This window comes from Emys orbicularis, chromosome 1 (genome assembly GCF_028017835.1).
Source record: "Emys orbicularis isolate rEmyOrb1 chromosome 1, rEmyOrb1.hap1, whole genome shotgun sequence".
In the NCBI taxonomy this organism is placed as follows: domain Eukaryota; kingdom Metazoa; phylum Chordata; order Testudines; family Emydidae; genus Emys; species Emys orbicularis.
Window position 1 is genome coordinate 86,737,111 of NC_088683.1, and position 26,545 is coordinate 86,763,655.

The window sequence follows — 26,545 nt, forward strand, 5'->3', positions numbered from 1 at the left end:
TAATGATAAGAAAAAAAATCACTTCAAAGTAACAATGAACAAGTCCATGGTACAACATTTCTTTTACAAAAATGCCAGAATGGCCAGTCAATTAAGAATGCATTTGCAGCCAATCAAGTAATTTGATTGGTCAGTGTCTGTAGTTGTATAATAATATAATGCTGACCTGGACAGGCTTAAACTACATATGAAAATTGCTTTAAGTGGACCGTTTAAACAAATGCAATTATTAAAGCTAAAATTAATAAATCCCATCTATACACAGTCCAGCTACATTAGGCATCCACTTTTTATTAAAAAGTAACTAATCAGTGAAAAACAGTGAAAACTTTGTTTCTGAAGAATAGCTTGAAGCTGCTTTTAAAAAGTGGTCCTGCTGAAGAAATTACCTGATGCTTTGTCTCCACATACGACACAGAGATCAAATACTTTATTTAGGGTCTGTTCAGTGGAAGTGTTGTCTGTTAAAATCTGGAAGAAAGTACAAAATTATTTCATTTTTCTCTCTCTCTACCCTAAAAATATGGAAAATAAAAGCCAATCTCATCCTTAAAATGCCTCTCTCTAAACTAAGGGCCCAATCCTGTGAATCACCAAGTCCCCTCAATTACTGTTTATGGCCCTGGCAGTTGACTGCATGTTGGTGCCTGCTGCACCAATGCAGATCCCTATTCAGGATGGGTCCTAAATTTAACTATCAAAATCTTTTAAAAGTATTAAAACAAATCTTATCCAGAGAAGATTTTTACAGAAAGCACTTATATTTTCAAAACTACATTTGTCAAGCCTTCTGGTCATCCAGGCATTCAAATCTTTCCTTAGCATTCATTTCTTTCACTGTGCTCACAAGAGTGAACCAATGATAAATATATTTTGAAAACACAATATATTTAATTGAATTATTCATTATCAAGAGGTAAAAATGCCTCTAAACTGAGTAACTGTGATGTTACTATTGTAACTTGCCTTGCTTCACCCCAATCCCGTCTGATGTTTGTTACCCTCATGTCACGTCTAAAACTAGACTCATAGCAATAACACTTCAGGGTAGGAATCATAACTTTCTAGTTGTTCTTTAAAAGATCTTGCACACAGATATTGTAAAAGTTATAAAAAATAATAAAGCACTGCTTGCAATTAAAAAGGACAATATGACTGCATAACTAGCAAACATCATTTTAACAATCTCACAATGCAAAGCAGGAATGAAAGAATTGATAGTCCCATTAAAAGCATTGGAAATTAGAAGCACTTTTGAAACTTCCCATTTCCTGATAAGAATGTTGATTCTTTCAGTTCTGCTTCGCATTATCAAAACAGGGGCTCTGAAGATAAATATAATTAAGAAAAGCAACAGAGGGTCCTGTGGCACCTTTAAGACTAACAGAAGTATTGGGAGCATAAGCTTTCGTGGGTAAGAACCTCACTTCTTCAGATGCAAGTAATGGAAATCTCCAGAGGCAGGTATAAATCAGTGTGGAGATAACGAGGTTAGTTCAATCAGGGAGGGTGAGGTGCTCTGCTAGCAGTAGAGGTGTGAACACCAAGGGAGGAGAAACTGCTTCTGTAGTTGGATAGCCATTCACAGTCTTTGTTTAATCCTGATCTGATGGTGTCAAATTTGCAAATGAACTGGAGCTCAGCAGTTTCTCTTTGGAGTCTGGTCCTGAAGTTTTTTTGCTGTAAGATGGCTACCTTAACATCTGCTATTGTGTGGCCAGGGAGGTTAAAGTGTTCTCCTACAGGTTTTTGTATATTGCCATTCCTGATATCTGACTTGTGTCCATTTATCCTCTTGCGTAGTGACTGTCCAGTTTGGCCAATGTACATAGCAGAGGGGCATTGCTGGCACATGATGGCATATATAACATTGGTGGACGTGCAGGTGAATGAGCCGGTGATGTTGTAGCTGATCTGGTTAGGTCCTGTGATAGTGCTGCTGGTGTAGATATGTGGGCAGAGTTGGCATCGAGGTTTGTTGCATGGGTTGGTTCCTGAGTTAGAGTTGTTATGGTGCGGTGCGTGGTTGCTGGTGAGAATATGCTTAAGGTTGGCGGGTTGTCTGTGGGCGAGGACTGGCCTGCCTCCCAAGGTCTGTGAAAGTGAGGGGTCATTGTCCAGGATGGGTTGTAGATCACTGATGATGCGTTGGAGAGGTGGATTTCCTAGCCACCATGGATGTAGAGGCTCTCTACACAAACATCCCACACACAGATGGAATACAAGCTGTCAGGAACAGTATCCCTGATGATGACACAGCACAACTTATTGCTGAGCTCTGTGACTTTATCCTCACGCACAATTATTTCAAATTTGGTGACAATATATACCTCCAGACCAGTGGCACCGCTATGGGCACCCGCATGGCCCCACAATACGCCAACATCTTTATGGCTGACCTGGAACAACGCTTCCTCAGCTCTCGTCCACTCACGCCCCTTCTCTACCTACGCTACATTGATGACATCTTCATCATCTGGACCCATGGGAAGGAGACCCTGGAAGAATTCCACCATGATTTCAACAGCTTCCACCCCACCATCAACCTCAGCCTGGACCAATCTACACGGGAGGTCCACTTCCTGGACACCACAGTACAAATAAGCAATGGCCACGTTAACACCACCCTATACCGAAAACCCACCGACCGCTATGCCTACCTTCATGCCTCCAGCTTCCACCCCGGACACACCACACGATCCATCGTCTACAGCCAAGCACTGAGGTACAACCGCATCTGCTCCAACCCCTCAGACAGAGACCAACACCTACAAGATCTTCACCAAGCATTCTCAAAACTACGATACCCACACAAGGAAATAAAGGAACAAATCAACAGAGCCAGACGTGTACCCAGAAGCCTCCTGCTAAAAGACAGGCCCAAAAAAGAAACCAACAGAACTCCACTGGCCATCACCTACAGCCCTCAGCTTAGACCTCTCCAACGCATCATCAGTGATCTACAACCCATCCTGGACAATGACCCCTCACTTTCACAGACCTTGGGAGGCAGGCCAGTCCTCGCCCACAGACAACCCACCAACCTTAAGCATATTCTCACCAGCAACCACGCACCGCACCATAACAACTCTAACTCAGGAACCAACCCATGCAACAAACCTCGATGCCAACTCTGCCCACATATCTACACCAGCAGCACTATCACAGGACCTAACCAGATCAGCTACAACATCACCGGCTCATTCACCTGCACGTCCACCAATGTTATATATGCCATCATGTGCCAGCAATGCCCCTCTGCTATGTACATTGGCCAAACTGGACAGTCACTACGCAAGAGGATAAATGGACACAAGTCAGATATCAGGAATGGCAATATACAAAAACCTGTAGGAGAACACTTTAACCTCCCTGGCCACACAATAGCAGATGTTAAGGTAGCCATCTTACAGCAAAAAAACTTCAGGACCAGACTCCAAAGAGAAACTGCTGAGCTCCAGTTCATTTGCAAATTTGACACCATCAGATCAGGATTAAACAAAGACTGTGAATGGCTATCCAACTACAGAAGCAGTTTCTCCTCCCTTGGTGTTCACACCTCTACTGCTAGCAGAGCACCTCACCCTCCCTGATTGAACTAACCTCGTTATCTCCACACTGATTTATACCTGCCTCTGGAGATTTCCATTACTTGCATCTGAAGAAGTGAGGTTCTTACCCACGAAAGCTTATGCTCCCAATACTTCTGTTAGTCTTAAAGGTGCCACAGGACCCTCTGTTGCTTTTTACAGATTCAGACTAACACGGCTACCCCTCTGATAATTAAGAAAAGCTCTACTGAGAAAGGCGATAGTCCTATTCTATAAAGAGAAATAATGAAAATGTTACATGAATGTCTAAAAAGTGCTTTGAAAATTCTCTCTCTCACACCCCCATAAGTAAATGTTTATTTAGCAACAGCATCTAAGATATTACCTCTAATCTTTTACTGCTATTACACATCACTGAAGTTTCTTTTAATTTAACATTAACATTCTTAAAGAAAAAGTTGGCTCAATGACAAAACATCACTAGTTTATTAATTTCTCATTTCACCTCAGCTGCAATTATTATTTAGTGCTATAATTGTGCATGGAATTATACATAACATACAAGAAATTCCTTAAGTCCTTCCGTAGACAAAACTTGCACTGATGTCATAAAGAGTTTTGCTTATGCAAGGACTCCAGAATTTGGCCCAAGAGGAGGGAAAGTCCCTGCTCCAAAATGTTCAAAATTTACCTTGGATAAACATGACACTCAGAACAAGAGTTGCCATTCACGAAGATGCAGAGCCACTATTGATGAAACAATTAATCAAGAAAGGTGTTCCACAAAATGTGGATTTAAAGGAAGGATTTGAAAGAGGAACGGTGTGTGTGCGCACAGGAAATGGAAGCCTGTTTCAAATGAAGGTGTAAAATAAAAGAACGTGCAAAACTGCAAATGGGAGGAGCAGTTAGAGAAGATAAGATATGAGAGAACATGACGAGTATCTAGAATTAAATGAAAGCCCCGTGTCCAGTGAATGGAAAATTAAAAGCTAGCTTCCCATTAAAATGGTAGTTAATGCACATTTCACTAAGGGCTTTTCTATATGATGCATTAGTATGCACCAGCTGGGATGTAAATTATACTGTGCACAGCTTGTCACACAGTAATTGGCCCACGTGGACCCTACTGGTATGCACTAAAAGTTCCATAGTGTGCACTGACGCAGTATTGTTTGAAACAGGACTACATCAGCACACACTAGGGAACTTCTAATGTGTGCCAGCAGGGTCCACATGGTCCAGTTAGTGTGTGACACACAGATGCACACTAGAATTTACACCCCAGTTAGTATGCACTAATGTACCGTGTAGACAAGCCCTAACAGAAAATGACAGAGAAATTTATATATTCCATAGGCCTTACATGTTTAGCTTGTGAAAGCACAAAAATTATAAAATATTCTTTCCACTGCCTCCCTAATTCTTTTGGTCTGTATAAGCTAACACAACTAGATCCCATCTTTATGTCCCCTTTCCATACTACCCATACAACTAGACCATGCTCCCTAACCCAGTCTGACATTCGTCCACCTTCTTATCCTTTCAATACCACAGTGGTGTAACAAAGCAAGGCCCTGGTGCAAGAATAGGTTAGGGGCCCCCTTCCAGATTCTAAAATCGGAAATTTTGCTTACCCCCAACATCACAGCCCCCAACTTACCCTTTTGCCTCCCACAACTCAACCTACTACCACCAACATCCCCCACTCACCCCCAACCCTTCCTCCTGCAGTCCCCTAACACTCCCCACTCACCCAAAGCCCGCCCAAGCAACCGACTCCCCAGCCCCTCACCCCTGTGACCTTCCTGGCCACTCACCAGCACCCACCCCCCACCCCCAGCTCTGTGGTCTGTTCCCATCCCAGGCTACTCCGGATCCTAGCTGCCCATTAGCTCTGCTGGCTCCCGTTGCCCACCCTGCATTCACATGGCACAGGCCAAATTTGGGCAATGAGTGGCATTACAACCTGGTACACAGGGTCACAGCACCACTCAAATGTGGTCTGGCCACCCCTTTGTCATGAAGGGGGGCGGCCAGACCAAACCTGAGTGGCGCTGCATCCCCATGTGCTACACTGCAACGCCAATCAGATTTGGTCTTGCTCCCCTTCCATCAGATGGAGGGTTGGCGTAGCCAAATTTGAGCGAGTGGCATTGCAAACCTGTGAATCAGCTAAAATGTGGGAGCATCACTTGTCTGGTTGAGCCCGCATAACCTCATGGGTCTGGCTGTGACTACCCCACTGTAGCTATGCCACTGAAATCCCTTCTCAAATTGCTTTATGCTGGAAGCACTTTAAACCTTATCTAACTGACACTTACCCTTGTTGGGCTTTACTTTAAAAAAAAAAAAATACAAAAAATGACACTACAAAACACACGCTGAAGTTCACCACTTAATCTCATTGATGCTCTCTCCTGCCCTTCCCACCTCCTTTGTCTGCATGTTGTCTAAGATAACAATTGTTTACTCAGTTAAATAATAATTACAATGGCAAATAAAATGAAAGCAAGAGGAGTGAAATATTAAGAAGTAAAGGCAAGGGAGAAAATGGTATTCAAATGATATTTTAAAACAGACGGAGAGTCAATGAGGCAGAAATACAAAAAGGCTATCCCAGGAGCTGAGACAAGAAGGTTCTGGCTTGAAAAGTACAAATAAAACTACACATTTATATTTTTTTAATCCTGGCTCATGAAATATACATTCAAAAATAACAGCTTTCCAGGAACAAATCATTTTCTTCATTGTTTCTAAACAACTACTCCAAGTCTTGCTATCAGGGAAATGTAAACAGCAAAAAGACTGAAAATACAGAACCAGCACAGAAAATATTTGGAAAGAAAAACATCTCTTCCTATCCCAGTAGTTCTCAAACTTTTGTACTGGTGACCCCTTTCACATAGCAAGCCTCTGAGTGCGACCCCCTTATAAATTAAAAACACTTTTTAATATATTTAGCACCATTATAAATACTGAATACAAAGCAGGGTTTGGGGTGGAGGCTGACAGCTCATGACCCCCCATGTAATAACCTTGTGACCCCCTGAGGGGTCCCGACCCCCAGTTTGAGAACCCCTGTCCTATCCCATCTGAATTAATATTATGAAATAAAGTGGATTCTCTACCTGGATGTGTTGTGCAGATAAATCGGGGGATGCAAAAAACAGTTGGTTGACACCTGCAGCATCTGGAGTTGTTAGGAAAACCTTTCCTGGAGTGGAATCTTGTCTGGCAAGGATCACCTTGCTTGGGGTAGAGCCATCATGATTTGTTAAGATGAACTGCTTGCCTGCTGTGCTCTGATCAAGTGCAGTAACAATCTGAATCTTCTGGCCCGTCTGCTGGTCTGTGACAATCTGATAATACATTTATCTCAAATTGTTATGGTCTTTCAAGTTAATGTTTTTTTAGCACCCCATCTTGCACCATCATAGTCAATGGGAGTTTTGCCTTTGACTTCTGTGGTTGCAGGACTGGGCCTCTTAATGAGTTAAATTCAAGCAAAAACCCTGAATCTAAAAATCCCCAAACTGTAGTAGTGTTTGAACTCTGAACCTGAATACACATTCAAATTTTGCAAGTGGCCCATATTTTTACAGAGGGACAAACAAAAACCTCAGATCCTAACAGCTATGAATTATGAAGTGTTCAAAATATGGATATAAATGTTAAGGCTCAATCAGTCCTGTGAAGTGCTGAGCTCCCTCCACTCTCACTTCATTCAATGGGAGTTGAGAACACAGCATACCACAAAGTGACACTCAGCACCTCACAGGTGTAGGTCCTTAATGAGTTATCTTCATCGCCTAATCCCACGTTGTACACTTCAGTGTTGGCTTCATTAATTTAGAATAATAAGGGCAAGGAACAATCTTATTTCAATTGACTATACCTTAGTTTAACACTTTTACACCCACATACAGAAAATTCAAACTGAAGCAGGAGAACTGAACACTAACCCTTCTCTTTGCCACCTTTTTTTCTTTGTTTGACAAACAAAAACAACTTCTTTTGTTTTATTCTTCATTTGACAATCAAGAACAGATCAACAGCATCATTACGGCATTTCTTTCCTATTTTTAAATAAAGACTGTAGTAGAGCCTCACTGACTTGCCCTTCACTAAACTGCACAGTTTATCATCTTTTGACAAACTTGGTAATACACTTTCATTTTTTATTATATAAATTTTACACTTTTATACATCCCCATTTTTCACTCTTCAGAAGGCTATGTGATGCTGGGGGACATCCACTGGTGCCACGTAATATTGAGTCGAGTGCACAGGAGTAGAGAAGCGCTCCTTGATCTATAGCCTTGTACGTGAAGGCTATGCATAGACACCTCTAGCTTGACTGTAAACCTTTAAACTTTAGATACAGTAAAATACCACTGAATTCTAAAGAAAAAGCTAATTCAACAATCCATTAAGTTCAAAACACTTATTTACAAATCTGCACAGGATTAACATTGTTTTTCAAATATGTGTATCATGTTTATGTAAGAGACTGAGTGTATTTGAATATTTACTGACCTTAGTTTTATAGTTTATTTCCATACTTTTAAAAGGTGCATGTGTGTTTGGGGGCGAGGGGTATGGTAGGTAATTGGGAAGTTTTCATTTTGTTATCTAAATCTGCAATGTTCCTCAATTCTTACACAGTAATAAACAACTTAAAATTTACAAAAGCAGCCTTATTATTGCTAGGATTTTATTATTGTTATAAAATATACTACAGCATTATTTCTGTAGTGCCCAAAGGTGTGGTAGGCACTTTACATTACTAAGTACGTTTATTAGTGTCCTATAAAGCAGTGGTTCTCAAACTAGGGCCGCCGCTTGTTCAGGGAAAGCCCCTGGTGGGCCGGACCGGTTTGTTTACCGGCCGCGTCTGCAGGTTCGGCCGATCGCGGCTCCCACTAGCTGCGGTTCGCCGCTCCAGGCCAATGGGGGCTGCAGGAAGCGGCGCGGGCCAAGGGACATGCTGGCTGCCCTTCCTGCAGCCCCCATTGGCCTGGAGCAGCGAACCACGGCCAGTTGGAGCCGCGATCGGCTGAACCTGCGGACGCGGCAGGTAAACAAACCGGCCCGGCCCGCCAGGGGCTTTCACTGAACAAGCGGCGGCCCTAGTTTGAGAACCACTGCTATAAAGCATCATCATAAAGAATTACAGCCGACAAAATAAATGAACAGAAGTGCATTTTATGATGCATGTTTGCTTTTTTCCTCTATTTTTGTTACCAACTTGCTAACTCACAAATTGTTATTGTGAATATGGCCCCAATTCTTGAATAGGGCTCCCCATGGGTGCAGGGATCTGTCCAGGCAGATCTCACTGCATGATCAGTACTTTAATAGATTTCTACCATATGTTACTTTAATGTTTACACAAGAACACTAAGTCTAGACAAAAGCTCCCCTCTGCAAACCCTACTCCTTAAACATTTGGCAAATGAAAAATGTATTATACAAAAGGACAGTTTTAATAATGACAAGTGTCATTTCCACAACTTATTCCACGTGGGATCCTTGCAACTGCACAGAACTCCAGTGAAGTCAATGAGGCTCTGCTTGGGCGCAGGGGTCCACCCTAGCAGAACAATATGCAGTATCATGACCTGAACATCTAATAACCAGAATAAAACCTTAACACAGTAGTCCTCTACTGTAAATTTGTCAGAGTTCAATAACAACATATTTCTTAATTATTTGAAACTGAACATTGCCCTTGTATTCATTTCATTAAATATGGAAATTATTCATTGTTTTATGTTTAAAATATATGTTTTCTCATGTAATGTTTCATTTACACATTTCTCTAGTATTCCAGCCTAAATTTCTCTTGGCTGCTTTTTATAGCCTCAAGCTGCTTTTTAACAATATTTTCTCTTTGGAGACCTTGGATTCCATTTGGACAGTACTTTAACCCATCTGTGAAACTGCCCTATGAATAAACTAGCGACATACGTAAGTCATTCAGTGTGCCTGTTTTAGGAAATAATGTGTTCAAATGTAAAGGATTATTTCAATACAATTTATTTTATTTTGACATATTATTTACAGAGCTGGTTGGGAACCAGAATTTCCATCCCATGGGAAATTTTGACAGTTCAAAAAAAATTTCTGAAGTTTCTCACAAAATGAAAATTCTTAAAAATTTCAGTTTGGGACAATCAAAACATTTCATTTCTATGGTGTTTCAAGGGTGTAAAAACATTATTTAGCTTTTTATATTGTATTACATTATTTCTTATACTATATATATTTTTATATAAGTAAAACCAAAACAAACTGATAAAGTCAAAACAAAACATCTGGACTTTTACCTGTCGATTTTACCAAAATTTGACACTTTCCTGCAGAACATTTCAATTTCAACAAAACTTCATTTCTCAATGGAAAAAAACTACTTTCAACCAGCTCCAATTATTTCTTATTACTAATTATTGTTTGTACTGCTGTAATGCCTAGAGACTCCAGTGTGCTAGGTGTTTTACAAACATATAGTAGAGACAGTCCTTGATCCAAAGAGTTTACAGTCTAATTAGAGAGAAGATGCAACAAGTGAGAGTGACAAACCAGAGAAAGGAAGAGGTGAGGGAGACAGAAAAAGAACATCACCCAGCTACACTAAATAGCTACCGTATAATTTGAAGGTTACAGAAAATACTTAACTTTTTTAAACACAACCCTCCTGTTCCCCTCCGCCGCCAAGCCCCCAACATGACACGTAACCAAACTTGTACTGGCTGACTGATTTATTGGAGGCATAACTCACTCCTACAAAGTGTGGCTCTCTGTTCCTCTCTAGTTAAGGCTACGTATTAGTCACAGGTATTTTTAGTAAAAGTCACGGACGGGTCATGGGCAGTAAACAAAACTTCACAGCCCATGACCTGTCATGACTTTTACTATACACCCCTGACTAAAACTCGAGGGGGTGGGGGGGGGGGGCGGGAAGGGGAGGGTGTGGCTCGGGGGGCACCACAGGTGCTGGGGGGGCACGGCTGGGATGGGCGCTGCAGGTGCTTGTGGGGGAGGGTTGGTGGGGCTGGGACAGGCTCCCTACCTGGCTCCCGAGCAACACGTGCTGCCTCCGCTCTGCCCCAAGCCCCGGTTCTGCAGCTCCCATTGGCTGGGAACTGCAGTCAATGGGATCTGGGGGGACGGTGTCTGCTAGCAGAGGCAGCATGTGGAGCTAGGAGCTGAGGGAGGGGAGTCTCCCCCTCCCGGTAAGCACTGCGCCGCACCCCAATCGCTAGCCCTGAGCTCCCCCCACTCCCCCAAGAATCCTGCTGCTGGGGTGGGGAGAGACTGCTCCAGCAGCAGCTGGTGAGCCTGGCCTGGGGGCTGCCCGAGCTGCTCAGGCGGCCCCCGGGCCAGGCAACCAGGCGCTGCAGAAGTCATGGAGGTCAGGGAAAGTCACGGAATCTGTGACTTCCATGATCTCCATGACAAAAACAGAGCCTTATCTCTAGTGGATGAACCACACAGGGATGACTACTCTACAGATGGGAGGCGTGACTCCCAGCACGGGTAGACAGATTCATGCTAGCTCTGCTTGAGCTCGTGTGCTAAAAACAGCACTGTGCACATTCAGTGCCTCAGGCTAGCCACCCAAGTCCAAGCCCACCTGACCCTCTAGGTTCAAATACCAATAGAGGTTTATGAGTCTGCTACAGGCTTTGAGTTAACAAAACAAGTCTTTTAGATCAGGCAGTAGATCATAGAATATCAGGGTTGGAAGGGACCTCAGGAGATCATCTAGTCCAACCCTCTACTCAAAGCAGGACAAATCCACAGACAGTTTTTTGTTACACCTCAGTACCCTAAATGGCCCCCTCAAGGATTGAACTCACAACCCTGGGTTTAGCAGGCCAATGCTCAAACCACTGCACTATCCCTCCCCTGGGGTTATCCCAGGTACAATTTCTAATGCTGACAACCAAGTTAGGTACATCACGTTACATGAGCATAAAAACAAAGGCAGGTTTTAAGGAGAGAGGGAAAGGAGCAGAGGGTTATGGATTAATTAAGAAAGGTGTTCCATGAATAAGGGCTAGCATGGAAGATAGCACAGAGACAGCTGAAGATGAGTAGTTAGGCTTGTATTGTTCGTGGAGCAGAGGAAGCAGGGGCAGATGTAATAAGTGACAAAAGAGGACATGTAGCGAGGGACTGAGCTGTGAATGGCCTTGAAGGATTAGGACAAGAAACAGGGCAAAATGCAGTGGAACAAGCAGGGTCAGTGGAGGAATTTGAAGAGAGTGTTGCAGTCAGAGCAACAGGCAAGGAAAATGACCCTAGCAGCCACATTTTTAATTGAATGTGTTTAATGCAATATGGCATCTTACAGAGAAAATTAGTTACAAAAAAGGTTTTAAGGTGAAATACAAAAAGGGAGGAGGGGGGAACATGTCATATGGACACTATCAGGTATTCTACTCAGGTGGGGGATTTTTCTCAGTGTAACCAATAAAAAAATTCCCTACCAATACGGTTTAAAAGTGGGCCGATAACACATTTTCATGGTGTATTGATAATATAAAGAAAAATATATTTCTTGCTATGATCTACAAGTATTTTCCAAAGATACACCACAGAGCCTTTCAAATGTATCTGCTGAATTACCAAATGTAAAAATAACTCAGCCTTTTAACAATGTTACCATGTTATGCCTTGTAACAGCTTGAACCACCTCTTTGGTGTTCAACAGGTAAACTCTTGGAGTAGAGACTAGGTACCCTTTTTGCTTTTTTTAAACACAGAAGAAGCCTCGTCGCCAGCTTGGACTCCAACCATATCATTTCAATTACTGGCTAAAGGAGACTATGGGCATGGCTACACTTGCAGATGTAGAGCACTTTGAGTTAAACCAGCCTTCGTAGAGCACAGTAGGGAAAGCGCTGCAATCTGTCCACACTGACAGCTGCAAGTGAACTGGCGAGGCCACATTAGCAGCTCTGGCAATGGCCACAGAAAGCAGTGCATCGTGGTAGCTATCCCAGCATTCAAGTGGCTGCAACGTGCTTTTCAAATGGGGTGGGGTGGGGTGGAGTGTGACAGGGAGTGTGTTGTGTGTATGTGGGGGGAGAGAGAGTGGGTTTTTGGGGGGCTGAGAGCATGTCAGCATACTGTCTTATAAATTCAGACAGCAGCAGACGTCTCACCTCCCCCCCCCCCGTCTCTCTCTCTCTCTCTCTCACACATAGCATTCCACAGTAATGGCTGCTTTGTCTTGGAGCAGATAAGCATGCCGGATGTCAGAAACGGAACTTTCAAAGGACATATCCGCATTCCTGCAGTGATTCCAAAACAATGACAAGAGTGTCCCTTTGACTTAAGAGGATTATGGGACATTTCCGGAGGCTGATCAGAGCGCAGTAATGCAACACGTCGTCCACACTGACACCTGGGCGTTTCAGCCAAGGCGCACCAAGCGTTAATATTCTCGCTGAGGTGGAGTACCAGGAGCGCTCTAGCCCTGGAGTCAGAGCGCAATATGTGCCTTGCCAGTGTGGACAGGTAGTAAGCTAGGGCGCCCGGGACTGCTTTAATGCGCTCTAACTCGCAAGTGTAGCCAAGCCCTTAGAGTGTCACAGAAGGCACTTGTGTAAGTGCTTCTTATGCAACTCTTCATCTTAGAAAGCAAGAAACCATGTGAAGCCCCACTCCTATTGTCCTTCACCTCCATTAGACACAGAAGGAGTCTCCCTCTGGGTAAAATTTTCACATTTTAGAAGAGATCATTAAATGTTCACAAAAGGAAGGGTGCACAAAAACAGGCAGAGTAAAGTAGTTCACAGATTCTTTCAAAATATTTTAGATTAAACATACTTGTATGCGTTGTGGTAAAGAGAGACCTGAATCCGCTGGGACAATTTGTATTCTTTGTGCTGTCCCATCCATTAGTGTTTGAGTAACAGTTCCTTGGGAATGCGCAATCTAGAAACAAACAAATAAATAATTGGAATGACAGCCATGTGAAAATACTGCTGTGCCACATTAAGGTTTGACCAGCTTCAGATGTGTCAGCAAAATATTATTCAAAGTGAGACACTGGTACTGTTTGGGAATGTAGCAGCGTACAACCTAATTTTACTAGCTAGCTTTTGTACGTTAGAGAGTTCTACTGGTTCCACAGTTTTAAAGCCATTTCACAATTTTGGATCCAAAAGTCAGAAATATATTTATGGCAAAACATGACTGGGGGAAATGAATTGTCGATCAACACATACGGAATACAAGCTGCTTTAATCAAGCTGCTTATTTTCTTGTTTGTTCCAGCTGGTATCTGCAAGAATGGATAGCTATAAATGAATCATAGTCATTTAGCACTTCTGCCATTTCCACATTTTCTGTTATTGTTTTCCCCCCTCATTGAGTAACAGGCCTACCCTGTCCTTGGTCTTCCTCTTGCTTCTAATGTATTTGTAGAATGTTTTCTTGTTACCATTTATGTCTCTAGCTAGTTTAATCTTGTTTTGTGCCTTGGCCTTTCTAATTTTGTCCCTCCATACTTGTGTTATTTGTTTATATTCATTCTATGTCAGGGATGGTCTAGATAAAATTTAATCCTGCCGTGAGTGCAGGGGACTGGACTAGATGACCTCTCGAAGTCCCCTCCTGTACTACAATTCTATGATTTTATAGTAGGGACATGCTTTTGCATGGAAGCACTTTTAACTTAAGGGTTCAGTGGAACTGATGGAAGCACTTATATGCAGAAGCACAGTGTTATTCCATTTCTGTTCAGCTGTCAGCTAAAGCAGTGAAAAGGAGAAACAACAAGAAAGAACAAAAGAGAAGGATAGCGAGAGACACCACAAGAAGAGTAAAGAGAGAGGGTGAAAAAATAATGGTATTTTACCTTTTGCCATCTTAATTTTGATATCCTACTTCATGTGTGCACTCTGTATCATGTAGGTCTCCAAATTTGATGTTTCTTTACTTCCAAAAATTCAAGAAGTTAAGAAACGGAAACTCAGCTCCTCCCCTCAAAATTTTAAGGCACCTGCTTCTGCTCAAAAGTAGTAGAGAAAGACGAGATGCATCCCATCTCCAATACCATTTTCCTCAACTGCCTCCCAGAAATAAAAAAATCAAAGCCACCTTGCACATCTCCTTGAGTGCCAATTGTTCTCTACTCAGCTGTTATAACCCTCAGCTTTCCCCTGACAAATTCTTCCAGTCATTTACTCATTTTCAGTATAAAAATCTGCAGCACATTAAATTTAAAATTTGGAGGCAATGTAAAGTAATTTGAATTTAAAGTAAAAACAAACAAACACAATACTAACTGGACTGGTGAAAGTTCCACATACACTAAGTCAAGTATAATGTATACAACACAGGGCTTTAACTATTTCTAGTACTTTTGATGGTTTAAACAATTATTTGGCACAATTCAATTATGATTAGGGCTGTCAAGCGATTAAAAAAATTAATTGCGATTAAAAAAATTAATCATGATTAATCGTGCTCTTAAACAATAATAGAATACCATTTAAATATTTTTGTAAGTTTTCTACATTTTCAAATATACTGATTTCAATTACAACACAGAATACAAAGTGTACAGTGCTCACTTTATATTTATTTTTTATTACAAATATTTTCACAGTAAAAAACAAAAGAAATAGTATTTTTCAATTAATCTAATACAAGTACTGTAGTGAAATCTCTTTATCATGAAAGTTGAACTTACAAATGTAGAACTATGTACAACAGAAACTGCATTCAAAAATAAAACAATGTAAAAGTTTAGAGCTTACAAGTCCACTCAGTCCTACTTCAACCAATCGTTCAGACAAACAAGTTTGGTTACAATTTGCAGGAGATGTTGCCCGCTTCTTGTTTACAATGTCACCTGAAAGTGAGAATAGGAGTTCACATGGCACTGTTGTAGCCAGCGTCACAAGATAGTTACATCACAGATGTGCTAAAGATTCATATGTCCTTTCATGCTTCAACCACCATTCCAGAGGACATGCGTCCATGCTGACGATGGGTTTTGCTTAATAACGATCCAAAGCAGAGCGGACCGATTTATGTTCATTTCCATCATCTGAGTCAAATGCAACCAGCAGGTTGATTTTCTTTTTTTTTTTGGTGGTTCGGGTTCTGTAGTTTCCTCATCAGGGTTTGCTCTTTTAAGACTTATGAAAGCATGCACCACACCCCGTCCTGATCAGATTTTGGAAGGCACTTCAGATTCTTAAACCTTGGGTTGAGTGCTGTAGCTAATTTTAGAAATCTCACATTGGTAACTTCTTTGAGTTTATTTCACTAGGAGGGTGGTGAAGCACTGGAATGGGTTACCTAGGGAGGTGGTGGAATCTCCATCCTTAGAGGTTTGTAAGGCCCGGCTTGACAAAGCCCTGGCTGGGATGATTTAGTGGGTGTTGGTCCTGCTTTGAACAGGGGATTGGACTAGATGACCTCCTGAGGTCTCTTCCAACCCTAATATTCTATGATTCTATAAATCTGCTGTGAAAGTGTTCTTAAAATGAACAACGTGTTGGGTCATCATCCGAGACTGCTATAACATGAAATATATGGCAGAATGCAGGTAAAACAGAACAAGAGACATACAATTCTCCCCCAAGGAATTCAGTCACAAATTTAATTAAAGCACTATTTTTTTAATGAGCATCATCAGCATGGAAGCATGTCCTCTGGAATAGTGGCCAAAGCATGAAGGGGCATACGAATGTTTAGCATATCTGGCACGTAAATATCTTGCAACACCGGCTACAATAGTGCCATGTGAATGCCTGTTCTCACTTTCAGGTGATGTAAATAAGAAGCAGGCAGCACGATCTCCCGTAAATGTAAACAAACTTGTTTGTCTTATTGATTGGCTGAACAAGAAGTAGGACTGAGTGGACTTGTAGGCTCTAAAGCATGGGTCGTGGTGGTGTGCCAAATCTTCATTTATTCACTCTAATTTAATGTTTCGTGTGCCAGTAATGCATTTTAATATTTTTAGATGGTCTCTCTCTATAATATATAACTAAACTATTGTTGTATGTAAAGTAAATAGGGTTTTAAAAATGTTTAAGAAGCTTCATTTAAAATTAAATTAAAATGCAGAGCTCATCAGTTTAGTGTGATCCTTGCCCTTGCTTTTCCTTGCTGAGTTTTCCAATGTCTGGCATGTATTTGGATACTTTAAGCTGCACACAGGTTTCTGAGTGATCAGTTGTTAACCGGCTCCAAAAGGGACAGAGGACAGATTTCATGTGTGAAAATACCCATTCACACAGGTATGTGGATCCAAATGCTGAAAGCATTGCAAACGCTATTTTCTTCAAACAGTTAAATTTCACTGGCAGGGATGTCCAGCAGGTCAGAATAGAGGCCCCATGACTCTCTCGGTAGCTTTAAGTGCACTCCGCAGATCTCCAAACTTTGATGCCCACAATTCTGAGCTTTTTAACTGAATGAGCTGCATTTCGAAATCTTCAACACCCATCCACTGAAATACAGCCAAATCCAAGTCGCTTTCGTTGAACTTTTCAGGTTTAATTAGAAAAGAAAGCATTGGGCCAAATCGCTGGAAATCTTGAAATCTGTCAGAATATTCTGATTCCAGTTCTTGCATGCACATTCCAATCTCATTGACACTGACAGTGCAACGTGTTGATAGCTCTTTTATGTGTTGGAAGTAGTGGAAAGTTGAAGTTCGAATATCCCAAGAAAAAACTGCTAGTTTTACAACAAATGCCTTCCGGGCTTCATAAAGATCCAAACCCGTTTGCCCTGCACCCTGGAGATGGAGGTTGAGTTCATTTAGGTGAGCGGTGATGTCAGTTAGAAACATGAGCTAACACAGCCATTTGTCATCATCCAGTTGGGGTAGTTTTGTCCTTTTTCCAACAAAAAGGCCTTGATTGCATCAAAACAGTTTACAAAGCGCACCAAAACCTTGCCACGACTTAGCCACCAAAAGTTCCAATGAAGTGGAATGTCATTATAAGCAATGTCCATCTCTTCTAGCAGTGCTTGAAACTGTCTGTGAGTCAAAGCAGATCGAGCAACAAGGACATTCACAATTTGCACCACTGTATTCATCACATTATTAAGCTCTGAATTAGAAATTTTAGCACACAGGTTTTCTTGATGGATGATACAGTGAAATTTGACTGTCAGGCAGCCAATTTGATCTTCAAGCAACTTTACAAATTCCTTCTGTTTTCCGACCATGGCAGGAGCACCATCTGTTGTCACACGAAATATTTTTCTGATGTCAACTCCTCGTTCTTCAAAATGGTTTACAAAAGTTTCTGCTGTATCTTCCCCCTTTGTTGTGCCATACAGGGGTTTTAGGCAACAAAGCTCCTCTTGGATTTCATCAGAAGCATCTTGCAACAACTGCCAAATGTTGAACGTCGTTTATCTCCATGCTCTCATCAACTGCAACGCTAAACACTGCTGTTTCTTTTAATGCAGTCGTCTGCTTTTCGTTAATGTTTTCTGCCATTTCGTTTACGCGTCTCTCAACTGTTCTGGCAGAGACAGGCAGTTCTTTTATTCTACATACGCATATTTATTTGGCAAATCATTGAACAAAACCTCCCGAACTGCTGAGAAAAACTTCTTTTATATTCCCCATTTGTAAATGGGTTTCCATTTTTTGCAATGCACTGTGCAATCTTGTAACCTCCTTCTGTGGCTTGATTTTTACTTACACTTAAGCATTTAAAAACACTGCTTTGCTTCTCATATCCTGCTACTGCCTTTTTGATCAATTCACTCGTCTGCTTCGTCAAGAAAGGTTTTCTCGTGCTTCGTTTGAAAATGTCGTCAAACACTTGATGTGCGACAAACAATACTTTCACAACAAAAAGCACAAACAACACGGTCCTTCTTTTGAATAAATCCAAATGTGTCTGTCCAAGAAGGCTGAAATGAACGGACATCTAACTTTGCTTTCTTAGGAGCTGACATTTTGTCAAATGTACCCCTCAACTTACAGTGGGGGGGAAAAATCGCGACAGACAGCATGCACAAGGTCAAACGCAATGTGCTGTTCCACATGACGTGATAGTGATGCAAGCAGCAAATCAGGATTAAAAAATATCCCAGTACAGTGGGCGCTGGAACAATTTTTAAGGTGGGGGTGCTGCCTCTTGCCCCTGTCTGCATCCCTCTTGCCCCTGTCTACATCCCTCACTGCCCCAGGCTGGGGCCAGTGGCCACAGCTGGGGGTGGCTGCAGAGCCCCGGGCTGAGGCCAGGAACAGAGCCCCGGCCTGGCGTCTGGGACCCCAGGATGGTAACAGAGCTCCCAGGACCAGTGGCCGGGACCCGAGTGGCAGGGGGCCAGCGGTAGGACCCCAGGCCGGCAGCAGTGCCCCCGGGACTTGGGACCGGAGGCCGGCAGCGGGCTGAGTGGGGCCGGCATCCGGGACCCCAGGGTGGCAGCAGAGCCCCCGGGACCAATGGCTGGGACCCGGGCAATGTGAGTGCCACTCAAAATCTTCTCGCATGCTGCTTTTGGCATGCATGCCATAGGTTGCTGACCCCTGGTTTAGCATAAGTAGTTAGTACAAATTCTACGGGACCAGTCAAGTTCTGTATAGCTTGAAAGCTTGTCTCTCTCACCAACAGAAGTTAGTCCAATAAAAGATATCACCTCATCTGTCTCGTCTCTCTAATATCCTAAAACTGACATAACCACAACACCACTGCATACAACTATTTGTCTTAAGGAGTTTACAATCACTGCTGATTTTCCAAACTCTTCATACTGGAATTATTTCGATTATACAATTTACAAATTCTGTTGTGTGTCTGCAGACCTTGTAAACTCCATAAAACTGATCAATGAGTCTATAAACTCTGCCAGGAGCTCTCGGATGTTCACATTTCTATAGTTAATAGCAATACCCAAGATTTGAACTAGTCTAATAAAAATATCTCTATTCACTAGATTTCTCCTAGGATTACTGAATAAATAAAAAATGAAGTTTCTAAACCAACTCATTTTTGCAATACTGCATTACAAAAAAAGTCAGACTTTACGAAAGTGAAAACCCCTTTACAGCCTCCAATAAATTAAACACTTTCTCTAATTTCAGACTTCCCAAAATACTTTTTTGGCTAAAGACTACAATGAAGAAATTTCAAGCAGAAATGAGAGGGTTCATTATTGATATTATAATAGAATACAAATAAATAATATTTTAGACTTATATAATGATTGCAAAGAAAAGACCCCTTTCAGGCAACATTTTCTGAGATACCCTCCAAATGACCTGTACTGGTGGTAATTTACAGGCAGATGGTGCTTTTCTGATACCTTGTGTAGACGTTTCTTACTCTAGACTTTTCTTTTTAGTGTTCTGTGGTCCTTCTCCATATGTTCTCTCATACTGGCAATGATGGTTCCTATGCTGTAGCTACAGAATTATTTATTCCAGGACTGAAATGCAGTTGTTTCTTTAAAGCTCTCAAAGATAGCAGTTTCATCTTCTTTAAAGTGTAATTATTGACATGCAGCAGTATGAGTTTAAACCTTTGAAAGAAACTTTATATTGTTCATGGATGTATTAACAAAAACATTAAATACTATTTGTCACAGTGTAACCAGTGTATTTGTTAAATATCAAGTTTTACATATTTGTGGTGGATACTTATTTGCTTTCACAGATGTTAACTAAAACTAGAATTTGGCAGCACATGAGGAAATGGATAAACTACTATGTAATTACTTTACAGCTCCACAGATTATGAGAGAGAGCTATTGCAAGTTCTTGACTGGCAGAAATACCTGACCATGGTTTGGGGATAAGAACTACCTCATTCCTGGTAGGAAGTGGATAGTATTGGGCAGAAGATTTATGAGATGGTACACTCTATGTAATGCTTCATATAGGAAATCTTAAATTGTAGCTAGGAATTTTTTTAAAAATAAAAAACTTTCTTTTGCTTCTAATCTGCATATATTAATAGGTTTTGCAAAATACATCATTGCAATCTATTCCAAAGATCATGCTCTTAATAGATTTTTCATTTCTAAAATGCTCTGTGAACAATAATTACTATCTAGTTACTACCCTAACTGCTATTAGTGACTCCAGTATCTTAATGAAATATCAGGTCTGTGAATATCCTTAGTTTTCTTTAAAAGTAGGGCGAAAAGGTCTCTTTTGCGCACATATATCCCAAACTGGATTTTGCTTGTGAATTCAGTGAAAATTATTTCATCAATGTTCATGTGAATTACAAGTGCTATTGGAATTACTGGCTCAACTTCCATGCAGCTTCAAATATGGTTTCCAAGGGCAAGTCACAAGCTTGCATCCAGCATAAGTATAACCAGAGAGAAGAATAGCTGCATCCTGTAGTTCAACTATAGATGAAAAAGGCTGCTACCTGAAAATCCAAAAACAACGTTGGATTCTATATAATCCCCAAATTCCAAACTATATTGGCAAAGGTGAGCATACACAAAAATAGAATGTGTACTCAGCACGCAGTTCATTCTTCAAGATATTTCCCCTCCACCTGTTGGCACTGACTCTGAGGCCAGTTTGTTCCCATCTACTTCACTTCTTTCAGACATTGGAAAAACAACAGATATTGCTGCATCTGGATATAACAAAAGGAAAATATACAAGTGTCATCTGTACAGGGATGAACCGTCTCACTATTTCCCTTAGCAACCATAAATACACATTGAAAGATAACAAGATGGAGTCTCATATGCAAGTGACCCTAAGGAGGAAGAGCAAATACTCAGCTACTCTTTGAGATCTCTCAGAGAAACAACCCACAGAATATCCTTTCCATCAACTACCACAAAACTCTGCACGTAGATCACTTTATGATCAATGTTATCAAAACTAATGATTGGTCTAAAAGGGCATAAGAAAATTTTACTTGTGTCATTCACTGGTAGTGGGTAGTCAGCCATAGATAACAACACAGTCTCCACACTAGTCACATCAGACACCAGACTGGTAAGATACACCTACGAGATCAAGACATAATTGAAGCTTCTTCAGTAGATCTAGGCTCTTTTATATTGGCACCAATACCACTTTCTCAATAACTTTATCTAACAGTGGTAGTTAAAAACTGGACAATAAAAGGTTAAGTTATTAGTATCTGGAAATCCTCTAGAAAATAATGTTTTCAGCACCACCTGCTTATTATGCTAGAAGTCTGTCTTCACAAAGGGAAGCTGTAGCAGCAATGTATAAGCCTGTTTGGACCTACTGATAATACGTCAGGGGTCAGAAATAAGTTCTACCTATTTCGCACACCAAAGCAATCAAACCCACACAAGTTTAAGAAAAGAGGTTACTAGCTGTGGTGCAAACAGCACAATTGCTTCCCTTCCTCTACTTTAACTGTGGGATAAAGGAAGACAGGTGTCTTCTTACTAAACTAAAATACAAGAACTGACAGAATAGCATGCCAGGACTCTGTCAGGAAGAGCAAATAGGGCCTGTTATTCTAATTAAAGTGGCCTCTCCACAGAAGAAGAAAAGGAGAGAGACAAGCAGCGTGGCTGGCTTTCTCTCTCCCCATCTGTTGAGTATGAGTTTGACTTTTGTTGCTGTTTTTGAATTGGATATAAACTATTGCTACTGTGAAAAGGATGAGTCAGGGATGAGAGATTTTTTTTAAAATTTTTAAAAATTCACAGACTGACTGAATTTTGGAGTCAAATGCAAAGTCTCAATCCTTAAATTCATGGCACTCAATGGCCTGGGCCCAGGATATCTAAAAGATTGACTAAAGCACCTGGATGAAGACTGAGGTCAACATCTCCATCCCTCAGACACAAGGGAACTTGCTACCATATAAAGCCTGTCTGTTCAGGAAATGGAGCCTTCTCAGGGGCTGGGCCAAGACTGTGGAATAAACTCCCACAGTTGCTAAGATCAAACCTCACCACCTTCCACTCTGAAGTGCAATGTGTTTCTTCAACCTGCCTTTTCTAATATAAACATGTAGTCAGGGTGTACCGTCAAACAAAAATAAGCCAACACCCCTCAAAATCTCTCTCTCACACACACACACACACACCTCTCTCCCTCTGGGAAGAGGATGAGAGAAAGGATAAACCACACATGGCAGATGTTACTCATGCCACTTAATGCACAATGGAAGGCACACACATACTACAATGATGAAGGTAGCATAAGAACATATATAAAATTAGCAATCCAAGAGGAAAACCTTTCTATTCAACATTAAAACGGATATGAATTGAACGTGAAATCACCTGGAATACTTCACTTGACAGTAAAGTAAGACAAATCTAAATTAACCAAGAGCAGAAATTTCAAGTAAACAGGTGCCATTTTTATATATTTTTCTTATAACCACACTTGTATTGATTTTGAGCAGGACATATAGTAATGAATCCTTAAGTGTTTTATATTTATACACACACACGCTGACAACTCTACTTTTTACTATCTATTCATACATTTCTAAAAGCACCTATTACTGTAATATTCAGGCACTGTATGCAGAATGCAATTTTGATGCTAGAAGAGAGGAAAGCCTGCCTCATATGACTAACAGCTGTATGATGACAACCACTGATTTAGTCAATGATTTCTACCTTTGAAAATACTGCTACTTTTTTTAAGCTCAGTTTCTTTGGGGAATGCTTTGACAAAGATGCAAGTCTTGCATCATGATGTGAAGATAGCAAGAACAGGGTTCCTGCTAATCTTCTATGGGAGGGTCTTGTGTAGCTTGGGGCCCACTAGAGACCATTCTCTCTTGTGTCTTTGATCTTTACATATCAGTATTATGCTTTATTGTCCAACTTGTCTCAAATAGGACTATATATATATATATGTATATGTACCTCTCCCATTTGTTGTTCAATAATTTGATGGGCCAGTTCCTCTATGGTTGCCATGATCTTTAATCACCAGAATTTCCTGTCAAAGAAAGAAGAAGATTCTTAACATCTAGAACCTTAAAGATGAAAATATCTGGGGGAAAATATTATTTATATAAATAAATTATAGCCACAGTTGCTGAAGTGAGCCCAGCAACTAATTTAAAGTGTGGTTATGCTCTAAACATGACTCTGTAGAAATGGCATCATATAGTTCCATGTTTGTGTTTCAAGGGCTTTCATATAATTTTTCTGTTTCTTAGGTTACTTTTGGTTTTTTATTACAGCAGAACTACAGCTCACAGCAAGATTTCAAAGTACTAATGTGTTCTCTTTGGCTTTTACATCATTACCATCAATTCTGATCCACCGAAGGTCTAATTAAAAACTTAGTTAGAACTAAGCCAATGTTTCCATTGCTGTACCAGTCAACTTGTATAGCTTGCTCTGCTGAAGTTGTACTGGTTTAGCAGCACTAACAGGAGTAATTAAAAATGTATATTTGTCATTAAAAGAAGACACTTCTTAGGTGAAAACAGATCTGTGGAACAAGATGATGCCAATATCATATTCGCTTTAGTAGCCACAGTATGCTTTAAAAAGCAGAAATTTGGTTGAGATTCAAGTCTGCTCCCCTCATCTGTGTGAAGTGTGCAAAGTAGTGACAAAACTGTAAACCATTGTTACGTAATATTAAATGTTCATATATAAGGGTGGTTTGGGCACGTATCTACATCTTTACATTAGTCAATATGTAAGAAGGGTGCAGTGCATAAGAGTTATGAAGCATTGCAACCACTTGTTTAAATTAATGTCAAAACCTAAATTAAAGTCTATAGAGCACTTGAAATTGAATCTGCTTTATGTACCGAGCCAATACACTTATACTGAGGCCTCGTCTATACTCAAAAGTTGTACTGCTTTAACTAATATTAGTATAGTTAAACAATATAACCTCCCTAGTGTGGATACAGTTGCCCTGCTATAAAGGTGTTTTACACCATTATAGCTACTCCTGTACAGGAAGAGTAAATAAGCTGCACATACACAGTATAAGGCAGTGGCTTTCAACTTTTCCAGGCTACTGTATCCCTTTCAGGAGTCTGATTTGTCTTGCATACCCCAAAGTTTCACCTCATTTAAAAACTACTTGCTTACAAAATCAGATATAAAAGTACAAACGTGTCACAGCACCCTATTACTGAAAAATTGCTTACTTTCTCATTTTTACCATAAAATTGTAAAATAAATCAATTGGAATAAAAATATTGTACTTACATTTCAGTGTATAGCATATAGAGCAGTATAAACAAGTCATTGTATGAAATTTTAGTTTGTACTGACTTCACTAATGCATTATAGGTAGCCTGTTGTAAAAGTAGGCAAATATCTAGATGAGTTGATGTACCTCACCTGGAAGACCTCTGTGTACCCCCAAGGGTATGCATACCCCTTGTTAAGAACCACTGGTAATAGGTACTTTTATATTGGTATAATTGCATCCATACAAGGAATTGTATCGGTTTAACTATTTTGGTTTAGATAGATAAATAAATCACACCTCATAACAAATAATTATACCAGTACTAAAACTGTGTATAGACCAAGCTTAAGACATGAAGGTTATTTCTTCTCACTTCCCCTTTATCCTTGCTGCAATCTCACCACATCACATCCCCTGTCCCAGAGGCACTGTATCATGACCAAGCCAACTCTACTCCTGAAGTTAAATAGACTGTTCCTTTTTGAATAGTGAGAGAACCTTCACCCCCACCAGCACGCACTCTAGCATATCTAGCTCTGCTGACAGAAAGGAAGAAAGAAAATGGAAACATGTTTTCACTTTGCAGAGCACTTCTAAACCACCAGCAAACTTACTAGGTACAAAGGAGAGAAGAGTGAAAACAAATCCAAACTTCTTCGAGTGTGTATTTAAAAAAAAATGACAACCTCACTTTACAATCATTAATAGCTTGTCTCAATTCCTCTGTAGGACAACTATGTTATCCACATTACACACACAGTGAAACTGGATCACAAAATCCAGTGTTTTTCAAGTCAGGTCTTATATAAACATTGCCGTTTTCTGTTTTAAATAAACTATTCTCCATAATAAAATAGTACATGGACTGCCAGAAGTGGTGTAACTGATTCCATAAATAAAAACCAATGCACCGGCTTGAGATTAGAGAACCGTTTGTTTACTGTGCATTTGACTGCACTTTTCAGTCAGCTTCTTCCCTGCTGGAGAACCCTTAAGATTTTAATTTAAAAAAATCAGAACATACTATTAAAAAGGCAATCAGAAACTGGATTCTTTTTTAAAATAGTCAAATTTGCCATCCCATCTTTGGCTAGACTTTAGTGTAAAAGTGAGTCCTTTATTTAGAAGAGCCTAATCGAAGAAATTTTTTTGCATGAATTCCCACTGAAGTTAATGGAATTGCTACAAAGGGCTCTGGTGCCTGAACCACACCCATAATCTGTAAATCTTTTTGGATCTCTCCCGATAGATAATATATGTATGTAATATTCTAAGGAATGATACATTATTAAGAATCTGAAAAATACTCCCACAAGACTGCAATTTTAAAGTTAAGTTTTTGCCCTCAAATAAATGGCATTACATTGGAACTGTAGCACAAGAGGAAAATCTTTCAAAAAAATGTAGATAAAATTCTATATGAAGATATAAAAATTTAATTTGAATTTTTTAAAATAATTGAATATCAAAAAAATCAAGCTTCCATAATGCACCTTTATACAGTTTGCCTTGATTTTTAAAATCCTTCCTAAAAAAATAGGAGTTATTTCCTTCTCTTTTCTTGATGGCTGAGGGTGTCTTCTTCAAGGGAGAAACTGACTATACATGGGAAAATCTGAAACTTACTTTACACAAATTGCTGTCAGATGCACAGAGTAAACACACTGAAATCCACTGTCTCAGGTGTTACTTGTAGAAATGCACAAAATTTTAAAAGAAATATGATTTTCAAATTAACTGTTCCACTTTAAATATCTGAAAAAGCTTTAGCATGCTATATCTATTACATAGATATTATCAAGCGGGCAGATTTATGTGAACAAGAGATTGCACATAATTTTAAATGAGA

General features: G+C 40.4%; 1 protein-coding gene across 1 annotated transcript in view; it reads right to left on the reverse strand.

Annotated features, from left to right (window-relative positions):
* Window positions 1-26,545, reverse strand: part of NR2C1 (nuclear receptor subfamily 2 group C member 1) — a 97,140-nt gene that overhangs the window by 39,336 nt on the left and 31,259 nt on the right. The window contains exons 3-6 of the mRNA XM_065402952.1: window positions 23,397-23,472; window positions 13,395-13,502; window positions 6,683-6,913; window positions 390-471 (exon numbers count right to left, since the gene is read on the reverse strand). Coding sequence (XP_065259024.1) covers window positions 390-471; window positions 6,683-6,913; window positions 13,395-13,502; window positions 23,397-23,450 — 475 coding nt within the window. The 5' untranslated portion in view covers window positions 23,451-23,472. The remainder of the gene's footprint in view (window positions 1-389; window positions 472-6,682; window positions 6,914-13,394; window positions 13,503-23,396; window positions 23,473-26,545) is intronic.